General features: G+C 33.9%; 1 protein-coding gene across 2 annotated transcripts; it reads right to left on the bottom strand.

The window, feature by feature from the left end:
* Positions 1-1,956: 1,956 nt before the first annotated feature.
* Positions 1,957-9,963, bottom strand: LOC6639363 (ecto-NOX disulfide-thiol exchanger 2). Of its 2 annotated transcripts, XM_023181596.2 has the most exons (7): positions 9,857-9,960; positions 8,896-9,636; positions 8,111-8,830; positions 5,812-5,918; positions 3,450-3,563; positions 2,691-3,386; positions 1,957-2,619 (listed from the first exon to the last, which is right to left on the bottom strand). In XM_023181596.2, exons 1-7 carry the CDS (start codon positions 9,858-9,860, stop codon positions 2,374-2,376), a joined length of 2,628 nt encoding a protein of 875 aa, XP_023037364.1. In that variant the 5' UTR covers positions 9,861-9,960; the 3' UTR covers positions 1,957-2,373. The 2 variants fall into 2 exon arrangements, with proteins under 2 accessions (XP_023037364.1, XP_023037365.1); XM_023181597.2 differs by lacking the exons at positions 1,957-2,619; positions 2,691-3,386; positions 5,812-5,918 and having other exon boundaries at positions 3,504-3,563; positions 9,857-9,963.
* Between the last annotated feature and the right edge of the window lie 1,290 nt (positions 9,964-11,253).

Consider the following 11,253-nt stretch of genomic DNA (forward strand, 5'->3'; position numbering starts at 1 on the left):
GAAATATAAACAATTTTCAAACCCCGAAAACGTGGGTCATTAGAATAAGTATTTTTAAGAACAATTGTCGCCTAGAGTCTAAGAATTCATTTATATACACAACAATTCTTTAAATAAAATCAGTTCATAATTTGAATTCAATGAATGAAGATTGGGCTATTTTCCTTTTCCCGGAATCCCTATTCACATCATCTTCTATTTTAAACAAAAAATTTACGATACGACAGCTAAAAAGAAACTGAGAACTTAATTTTTATACCCTTGCAAATAGGGTATATTAATTTTGGTCAGAAGTATGCAACGCATAGAAGAAAGCATCTCCGACCATGTAAAGTATATATATTCTTGATCAGCACGACGAGACGAGTTTGAATAGTGTCCGTCCGTTACTTTGTTACTTTTGACGCGATTGCTTTCAAATTAAACATTTGTCAGTTTAATATATCTGTTAATGACTGTGCCGAATTTAACCAAGATCGGGTGACTATATCATATAGCTCCCATAGAAATGATCGGTGGTAAACAGTGACTTTCATCAATAACTTCGTTATTTGCTAAGCTAATTGTAAGATGGTAGGTAGGCCGTTGTTGCGTTAAAATATTTTTCCAGTTTTACGGCTACAGGTGAGAAAAGAGTAACAAAAAACTTGCAAGGGTATACAAACTTTGAGGCGGTCGAAGTCAGCCCCGGCCCTCTGGTTTTTTGTAAACTTTTAATATAGTAATTAATATTCGCGATTTTTTTTGGTTTAGGGTTAAAAATCACAAAATAAAAGTACAAATAAGTTATTATATATATATTTTTTTTTTTTTTTCAAAAATAACAGTTTTGCCTTAAGGAAAGAAGTAAAAATTAAAAATAAAAGATTGACCTCGAGCCGGCTAAATTGCAAGGTTTGATTAAAATTTAAACTAAAAGTTATTCTTGATTTTTAAAGACAAAAATAGAAATTATCATTGAGGGTTCTTGTAACAAATATTATATCAATGATGTTTTCGAAAAACATTTGAGAAATAATAATTATTTGCGGTCCCTGCAAATAAGTACAAAATAAAATTAAGTTTTATTTATGTAAAACAGAAATTTCTTTACCATCGAATAAAATATTTGTGCTAATATAGGATACAACTTTTTTGAGCTATAAATGATTTGATTGGGTTATTTTTATTCAAAAATTTGCATAATTTTTTGAAAATTGAGATATCTATACTTTTAAAGTGGCAGATCGTCGTTTGGGAATAAGGTAGAATTTCCTCCTCCCCCCAAAACCGAGACTTTTCCCCTAAAACTTGGAACGATTTTTGTTCCAAATTGATCGATTTCCTTAAATAAAAGTATTTAACAAGATCTAACTTGATTAGACATATAAAGACTTTTTTTTTACTGGTAGTAAGAATCGTTTTTAATTGCAAAAAACGAGATAGGAAAGTTTTTTTTTTTTTTTTTACAAATTTCTACGCTTGATGATAAATTTCAAAACATTTGTCCACCAAAAACTAAAACAAAATGTTTTCATTTAAATTTTGTTTTCATTTTCACTTTTTCTGCCTTTCAATAATATCAAATTTAGTTTTATTTACACTTACGAGGTTTTACGATTCAAGTAAAAATTGTTCCTTCTTTTACAACTCGAAAAACACTTTGCAACTAAGTTTTTTTGGACCTTTAAAAAAAAAAATGATGTCCTTACTTAAATTGGCATTTCAGTTTTATGCCAAAATTTGCAGGAAATTTTTTCACAATATTCTGAAAATTGTTCTTCAATTGATTAAAGTTTTAGTATTTAGATTTATTGGTTCCATTCATAATCTCATAAACATAAATAGTAAGCAACATTCTTTTTGCAATATCTAAGTATGTATGTATGTGTATGTATATGTGTTTTGTGTGTCTTGCATAAATAATTTACATTCTATAAATTGATTTACACATATATATATATATATATATATGTATGTATGTATGTGTATAATGTAGCTTAAGTGTCTAAGCGTAATTGTTTAAATAATTGAAACGGTAGTTCATTTTTTTTTTGTTTTGTTTTCTTTGTCGTTTGTATTTCATTTGTGGTGTATTCCATCAGACCAATAATCTTGCGATTATTAGAGATTTAGTTAACTATAATTAGTATTTTTGCCCATAAAATTTGGAACTGGTCTCTCACATTTTGCATTTGTGATTGCATTTAAAACATTATGTCTCTGTGTCTCATTCTTCATCTTCAACATAGAGTAAATATGTATACATATATAGATTAATTAAAGCATTCATCATTTGTATTTGTTGGTTTTAGTAATCTGTGTAACTGTGGGGGGGATCATATAGTCAAGAATCTATCATTCCGCCTCATAGAGAGAGGTAAAGTATTCTCACTAAGATTCCGCAAAACCACAAAATTTCCATTTTGTTAGTTCAGATTTAAATAGATTTGTATACTTTTTGAGTATATTGGCAAGATCAGTATGGCTTTTCAGTTCCAGTTCCGATTTAAGAAGCATTTCATGTAAATAGTTGCAAATGCTAGAGATTTCAGCTCCATGGGGATGTAAAACTAAATAGGCAGAAGTCAATGCAATAACTTTTGCCTCCGACAGAGCCAACGATCTGAAGCCATTGCTCTGTAAAACAGACAGAAAAACAGACAATTTGAATAACGATTTGGAATGATATATATTTGAAAATGACTTACTTCTTGAATGGTTGTCTCTTCCTGTGTGGCAGCAGCAGCAGTCTTTGCTTCAGTATCCAATTTATCAGCCTTTGATATATCTATTGCATTTGCCTTTGGCTCTGCTTCAGTCACAGCTATAGTTGCAGCTGCTGGAGATGTGTTAGCTGATGCCGTTTCCACTTTCTCATCATCTTCAATCTCATGGATTTCAACAACTCCACTTTGATGCTCTATAATGCGCACATCATCATCAACTTTATCTATATCAATTATTTCCATTTCAACTGTCTGTTGTGGATGTGAAGGAGCTGCTAGCTTGGCATCGGCGACAACATCATCATCGTCGTCATCATCATCATCTCCGTCGTCGTCTTCATCTTCCGCATTGTTGCTACTATTGTAATCTAGATTGGAAGCATTCGAGGCACTGGCACTATTCGCCTCACGATCCTTTAACTTATCGACAGTCTCTTTTATTTTGGTTTTTAGTAGCAATTGCTTAACGCCCGCATCCTTGAGATTCCTTTCCAATTGATCAATAATTTTTGTATCCTTCTGTTCACGCAATTTGGTCTGCAGCAATTGGGTTTGCATATTTCTTATGGTCTCCTGCAGCACTTTGATTTGCTTCTCACGTTGCACATAATCGCTGCGCTCCAAGGACATCTCATGCCGTATGGCCTCCAGTTGACAGCGCAGTGAATCATTCTCATCCTGGGTTTGAATCAAACGAATCTCTAGTTAATTGATATGTCTAATTAAATCAAATTCACTTACTTTGAGACCTTCACTATCGTAGCGTGTACGTTTGCCACTGCGTCTGCTTTCATAGTCTCGCTCATCGTCAGAGATTTCCATTTCATCATCGTCGATTTGCACTGTGCGCAGTTCCTGCATTGAGCATTGAGATCAAAATGATCAAAAATTAAATTAAAATTCTCGTCATATTGTTTTTTAAATCGCCTTTTTTGCTGCTTGAAATTGAAAACTCTTAGGTATAGGAATTATCATCATCATCATCAACATCATCATTTTCATCATCATCTTCATTATCTTCATCATCAAAAAGGAATAAATTATAATATAATAATAATAAAGGAAAGTGTGTACATAACCTAGCTATATAATTTATATATATAACTTTGTATATATATCATATATATGTATATATAATGTATTAAAAATGCATTGAATTTTCTTAATTAGTTTCGGTTTTGTATATATATATATTTTCTTTTTCTGACAGACTAAATTTCTCTTTAGATTTGTTGGTCCACTCGTTTTTTTTTTTTGCTTTACTTACTTACCTCGGCCACATCTTATACAAATAAGCTTTAGAAATTGTTTTTTCATTTTGTTTCTGGTTTTCTATATAGTTTTTTGTTTAAATATTTTTGATTTGTCTTTGTTAAAATTATGATTTCGTTTTTGGTTTAATTTTTTTAATCTCTGCAAGAACCCATCAAATGCAGTGAATGAACTTTGAAATTTGCAAACTTTTGAACTCTTTTTTTTTAGAAATATATTTTATGCTTAGAAAGCAAGATATATCTTCTAGATCTAAAGTGGATAAAGGATCAAGTTTTGTTTAAAATTATATTATATTATGCTTTAAGTCGGACATTTGTATTTTTAGATATTTAATCGTTGGCCAATTCAAACTGCTTTAAATTTTAGTGAAATAAGAAAATGTAAGTAAAATTATTTATTAGTTCCATTTTCTATAATTTTGTTAAATTTCCGATTTCATTTTAGCTTATAAAGAAAAGTTTTAGGTATAAAAGATTTAATAGATAGCGTTTTAAAGCAATTTTTTCTGTTAAACGTTTTCATTTAGAATTTTTAAAGTCAATTGAAATTATAATCGCGGAACGCTTTGTTTATAAATTGAATTCTAGTCATCGCCCTTTAAAAATTTGCAAATTTCTTTGGTCATTTTAATCTATATAGTTTTTTTTTTATACGTTTTATGGTTATAAAGTAGTAAGTAGTAAAAGCTTATTTAAAATATATAAATGAAAAGCAAACGTTAAAGTTTAAGAGATAGAATGTTTTGTATGGGAGTTATACTAAAATCTAAAAGTCTAATAAAAGAAATACTATATTTAATATTTACTATAAAGCGTCATTAAAATGAAATTAATTAAAGTCTAAGCCAAAATGAAAAACTTTTTAACAAATTTATGCAATAAAAAAGGGTAAATTAATCGGTTATAAATCGGAATATATAGTAAATGACTCTAGTCTCTTTATGTCTCCAATAAGTTCCTCACTCTAAAGTATTTACTATAATATTAAGAACTTATTACTTTTCAATTAGGCACCTTTATTTTAAGGTGGGTTTTGAAATTATTAACATGAAGTCTTCTAAATCTTTAATAATTCTTAATATGAGTCTCAAGATTGATGGCATAAAGTCCAATATACGAAATATCAAGCTTAAATCAATTGACCAATTAAAAGTCTAAAAAAAAACCATTGCTGATATAAAATTGGCTCTTTTTAATGATATCTGTGATATAGTTTTAATTCCTTAAGTTGCATAGATTTGATAACAAGTTTTTCAAGAATTGTATAAATTCTAATGCTACAAAAATTATTTACAAAACTGCAACTTAATGAGATTTAACTTACGAATTACTAATGTCAAGTTAATTGTTAAAATACATAATGATTGTTATATATAAAACATTTAGCATACATGTGAGTGTGTGTGTATGTGTGTGTGTGTGTTAAGTGACGTCAAAAGCCAAATTAATGTGCAAACAACCCAAAGAAATTAACAACTAATTAAACTTTGAAATCAGACAAAAAAAAAAGAGTGCCAAATGTTGTTTAGTTAAATGATAAGAAGACCATAGACCAGATCAGATTAGATCGAATTGGATCAGATCGAATCCCAATCCAATCCCAGACCGACAGCACATGCACGACAACAACAAACACACAGAGCGATAACAACAACAAAGATATAATGGAGAGAATAACAAAATGTTAGACTAACATAATTGGAGGGTGAATTTCTACAACAAATTTAAGCATTTGGTTTTTGTTTTTATCTTCTCTGTTTTTTCATTTGTGTGTTTTTTATTTAGTTTTTTTTTTTTTTTTTTGGTTTGTTGAACATTTTTGTACGTACCGTGGCTAATTTCTTCCATTGATCGATGTTTTTTCTTTGGGCTTTGGTGAAATGGTCCCAAACCTTCTTGTGACTAGCGGCATTGAACACTTTTTCAATCTGAGTGACTGAACAATAATGCAATAATATATAATAATATTAAGGGAGGACAGAGGGTAGATTGTTGTTTTTTGTTGTTGTTTCTATTTTATCTTTTCTTTTCTTTTTATTTAGACTAGACTGCATTTTGTTCTGGTTGACTTTCAAAATTACAACAAACAAACAAAACCAATTTTTTTGTTTTCGAAAAAATATTAAAAAAAAAAAAATCATATATACGTATATATTTATGTATATTAAAAGAAGAAAACAAACTGAGTGACAAATGATATAGAGAATATTTATATATATTTATGAATATATATGTATGTTGAAAAAAAAAAATATATATAAAAAATCAAAGAACTCTACTTCAGAGACCCTTGCATAGCATGTAGTAGTATATATATATTTTAATATATATATATATATATATATTTATATAGGTATAGTTGGTATATTAGTTAATTGAATATATAGAGTAGATATAATCTAGAGTGAATACAACATTTGTTCTTTTACCTATTGGGAGATTTGGTTTTGGTTTTTCTCTTTTTTTTTGGGTGTCTGATCCGAGTTTTAGTCTAATGACTACAATTAAGACAATTTAATCGTTTGTTTGAGATGGGTTTACAAACCTTTGATATTCGATCACGCAGGCCGTTAAAAACTATATCGTCTGCTTTTTTCTCTAAGCAATGAGTGAAACAATTCTGTCAAAGGATTCTCACATTGAGTATGAAATTGTATTTTCAAGAAGTTTCTATTAATTTTTAAAAGTTTCCTTTGCATTTTTAAACAATTGGCATAAGCTAAATTATAATTTTTGCTGGGATAAGCTAGAAATTTTAATCTTTACAAATCGTTTAGCTATATTTTAAAGACTTTCTTAGAAGATTCTTTCATTTTGTTTACTTTAAAAGGAAATTCAATGTTTTTTTTACAATATTGTCAATCAGATGTCACCTATTTTGGTTTATTATAAGTCCATCCTTGTATGGACAATAAAATATCTGAATATATACTTTATTGTTTCAAATACAGTTGAAAATCACGGAAAATTGAAAAATCCGGTAAATCGAGAGCAAAATTTCCACGTATTTCGTACTTGAAATTTTAGAAAAAAATGTTCGTTTCAAATCACAGATAATAGAGCTAATCACGGTTAACAGTGACAATGGAACAAACTCAACTTCATCCCGGATAATAGGGGTGTCTGGTTAATGGGAGCCCGAATAATCGGGGTCCAACTGTATATAATTAGGTTTTTTTTTTTCAGAAAAGTAATAATTTCGAATCGGTCGACTGTAATTGTAGGTATATATAAATTCGTTAACAAGAGGAATGATATCGATATCGATGTCATTTATCTCGATTATTTGGCTTAGCTTATTTGTCAAAATCGTTTTTAAACACTGATTACTACAGAACTCTGCAGTTTGAAGAATAAGAAAGTTTATTGAATGATGGGAGATTATTAATTTGTACGAAATACTTTTTGAATTACTTTTTTCATCAGGAATCGATTTATAAACTGAGATAATTGTGCATACTTCAATATCAAAAGAAAAATCAAAGGATTTATGGTAGAGAAATCCTTGTAAAGGACGTCACTCATTGGAGATGGAGCAACAATACAAATTTTGATCGGGCTGTGTGTGTTATTTTATGTTAATTTTGTTGTGTCTCACACCGACAGAGACAGGATATGGAGAAAGTGAGAGTGAGCGAGAGAGAGAGCAAGAGCGAGAGAAAGAAAGAGCAAGAAGTGTGTGTGTGTGTGTGTGAGGATATGTGTCTATGTGTATGTGTCCAGCACAGTGGACACAAATATTTCCGTTCTGGACTTATTTGTTTTTTACCTGCTTCTGTCTTTGAATTTTTGTAGTGATTACTTTTTATGTCGAGCAATGACTAAATTTGCTAGTAGAAATGTGTGTGGGTGTGTGTGTGTGTATGTGGGTGGGAGGGTGTGGCGCATGTGGTGTGTGTGTGTGTGTGTGTGTGTAAAGACTCTAACAGGAAAATTACAAAATAAATTGGTTGGTTGCTTTGGACCGCGGCGCATCTCAAAAGTTGCCCCCTCCAAGTTGCCCCCCGCAAAACAAAACTATAGAAGGAAAAAAAAACTACACAACCAGGAATGATTGGGAGGATCTGTGCCCCCATAAATCCCCCAAATAAATGAAATCCCCTTCCCGCATTAACGTTAATGACTTACATTGCGTGGACATGGTGCCCATTTGCTTGCGATAGCATTCCCTGGCCTTGCGTAAATCCTCCTCCAGTTGCAGCTTATCCGTATGCAAACGCCTCACATGGGCATGAGTGCTCTGGATCATCGAATAGAAGACATTCGCATTGCGCTTGGTGCAATCCCCTCGCTCCAACCATGCCGTTATGGTCTGGATGGCCTTTACAAAAGTCTCATTATTTCTCAAATGCTCCGCCACGGCTGTGGCCTCATGATCCGTATAATGGGGTATGGGCGGAGGAGATTGGGAGCGTAGGCGATCCAGGGACATGCGTTCGCGATGCCTCTGCTCGCGTTGCAATTGCCGCTGCCTGCACTCGTAATCATATTGATCATCCCGCGCCTGGGCATAGTCCACATGCAGGCGACCAAAATTCGGGGGCTCATTCAGGGTGGATATCCTTAGACGATAGCCCGACAGATATATAGCTCGATCGATGGCCGTTTCATGGCGATAGCGTATGTGACAGAAATTCTTCTTGGACATGCGCAAGGTGGTGATTTCGCCGCAGGATTCGAATATTTCACGTATCACCTCTTCGGTGATATTTTCGGGTAGACCGCCAACAAACACAGTCCGGCAACCGGGCGGACGTTCTCGAATTGTCGGTGGCGGGGCATTCGGATTGGGTGGAAAGAGTATGCAATTCTTGGTCTTGATCACCTCCTTGAGGCCAGCCGGTGCATCTGACAGAGAAGAAGGGAAATTTTTCAGTTTACACCGATTAAAGGAATGTGCGAAATTGGCTTACCCCCGGCTAGAGCAGCCTCTACAGCCACGCCCACTCCATCGGTGGGCATGCCAGCTGCTGCCGCTGCTGCTGCATAGCCGGCAGCGGCATAGTTATGTTGCATTTGTTGCATTGCCGCTGCCATCATGGCCGTGGGATCCATTAACATTTGGGCATTGGCATTCGCTGAGCCACCGCCACCAGCAGTACCAGTTGGTCCACTAACCGCTGCTGCCCCACCACCTGCCGCTCCTGCACCACCCGCCGTTGCTGCCGTTTGACCAGCTGTTGGCTGTGTGCCTCCTGGCCCCGGATTCTGGGCAGCTGCAGGAAAATATAGATAACCAGATGGCGTATGCATCAGACCATTTAAATAGAGCTGGGCATCGGGCAGGCTCAACGATGTGGTGGGTGTTGTGGTATTGGCAAGCTTATCTACAGGTTTTGCAGCCACCGTCTCCAAGCCATCCAATTCGCCTTCATTCTCCAGATCCATGGGAGCACTACCTTGGGTCTGGTTGGCAATTGCTGCTGCTGCTGCTGCTGCAGCTGCCGCCGCTGCTGCCGCCGCATTTGTTGGTTTCATTTTGCTGATGGACTGTTTGTTATTGGGCGATGTTGATGATGTCCCGACGCCACCTGCTCCTCCGCCGCCAGGTATTGTTGTGTTTGTTGTGGTGGATATTGCAGCTGCTAGTTGATTAAGAAAATTCGGATGATTTGGCAAACTGACGCCATTCGGCATGGTCCCAAAGAGTGGCACTGGAAATGGAATCAATTTGGATTATCAGCTGAGCCCACAGTGTGAGGGTGTGGAGGGGGGGTGTTCTGAGTGGGTGGCTGGGTGCTCCAAAATAAAAATAAAATGGCGTAAGCAGTATCAATTCCACTGGCCGTGCCCCCCGCCTCCTCCCAGACATTTAGTAGGCCATGTCGTGACCGATGCGGAATTCCATTGGACACCTGGTTTTTATTCACTTACACATTTTTAATTAACGGGCCACAAAATCTGCTCCTTTTTTCGTGTCCGTTTCACCTTAGAAGACGCGAAGAGAAGGGCAAAAAGTGGAAAACATATTTACTCATTTTTAAGAGAGCGTGCGCACTTTAATAAGTTAGAGTGACCATAACTCCAAACAGAAAAATACTAACAGCAAGGTTTCCTTTAAATTTGAGCGCCATAAATTTAACTTCTACAATAAAAACGAGTAAATTAAATACAGAGTAAGGCAAAAGTAATTAATTATTACCATAGTTTACATCTAGCTTACTAGGCAACTGAATCGACTTGGCCAAATCGGTTGCTAATATACTTATCAAAAGATTTACATCAAAAATTGCAAACTGTGATAGGCAAAGAGATAGAACAATTTGTTAAAAAGAGATGCAGAGCGACATTGACTTAAAAATGGAAAGGGAGAGTTTGAAAACTAGGGGGAAAGAGAAAATATATGAGAAGTGAAAGTGAAAGAGATAACAGTACTGCTCGCAACTTCAATCTACAAAAAGACTCTATACTCTTCTAAAAGGATAAAATTAATATTTAAAGAATTGCTATTCTAGTGCCTGCAAATGCCTCATGAGTCTTTAAACAGGTGTAGAGAAAACCTTTTTACTTTTTTTTTAGATCGAGATATAGTCTAATATTTTAAGAATCGCTAGCATATAAATGTTAATAAATTAAGTGTATACTAAGTCATATGTACACAAATCCTTTTTTTCTGCCCGACAAACTTAGCCTAAAAGTGCATATACACTTTTGAAAGCGTGTAAAAAGGAGTGGGAGTAAGAGTGAATGAAAAAGACAAGGACAAAATAAGTCTGTCGCCCATCATACATGTTAATTAACGAAAATTAATTATTCGTTTTGTGTTTAATTTTGCCGATTAACGTTTTAAAGCAATATAATTGCAAAGAAATAAACCAAAATTTATGCTTCAAAAGCCAAAAATCATAAAAAGTGCTAGATTTGCTGTCCCGCTTACACCAAGAAAGAGATGGCAGCAAAGCGTATATTTGAAAGAGAAAGAGAATCACAAAGCTTTGAAGAAAGAGATGACAAGTTATTGAATGAAAGAGATGGAATTATTTTAAAAGACAAATTCAAGCAGTAAAGAATTATTATTGTATTGCAAAATAGGCCACAAAAGTATTTTGCATTGTACCTTGTTTCAAAGAATACTATGTAATAAAAACAATTGAAATGTTTTAAATATATTTAGTTTACTTCTTTAAAGTTTTTATTCGCAGCTTGTCGTTACAATGTAACTGAAATTTGTTGTTGTTATTTTTAAAAGAGCCAACTGTTCACCAGTGTTGCCAAATGATGGTGCTTATGTTAACAGAGAGATGTGTACACACTGTGAGTGTTTATGATTC

Source organism: Drosophila willistoni (assembly GCF_018902025.1).
Source record: "Drosophila willistoni isolate 14030-0811.24 chromosome XR unlocalized genomic scaffold, UCI_dwil_1.1 Seg144, whole genome shotgun sequence".
NCBI classification, from domain to species: Eukaryota; Metazoa; Arthropoda; class Insecta; order Diptera; family Drosophilidae; genus Drosophila; species Drosophila willistoni.

Coding starts and splice junctions, on each gene's coding strand:
- LOC6639363 (XM_023181596.2), bottom strand. Junction 3,564..5,811: donor AATGGAAGAAATTAGCCACG/GTACGTACAAAA, acceptor TGCTCAATGCAG/GAACTGCGCACAGTGCAAAT. Junction 2,620..2,690: donor AAGAGACAACCATTCAAGAA/GTAAGTCATTTT, acceptor TCTGTTTTACAG/AGCAATGGCTTCAGATCGTT.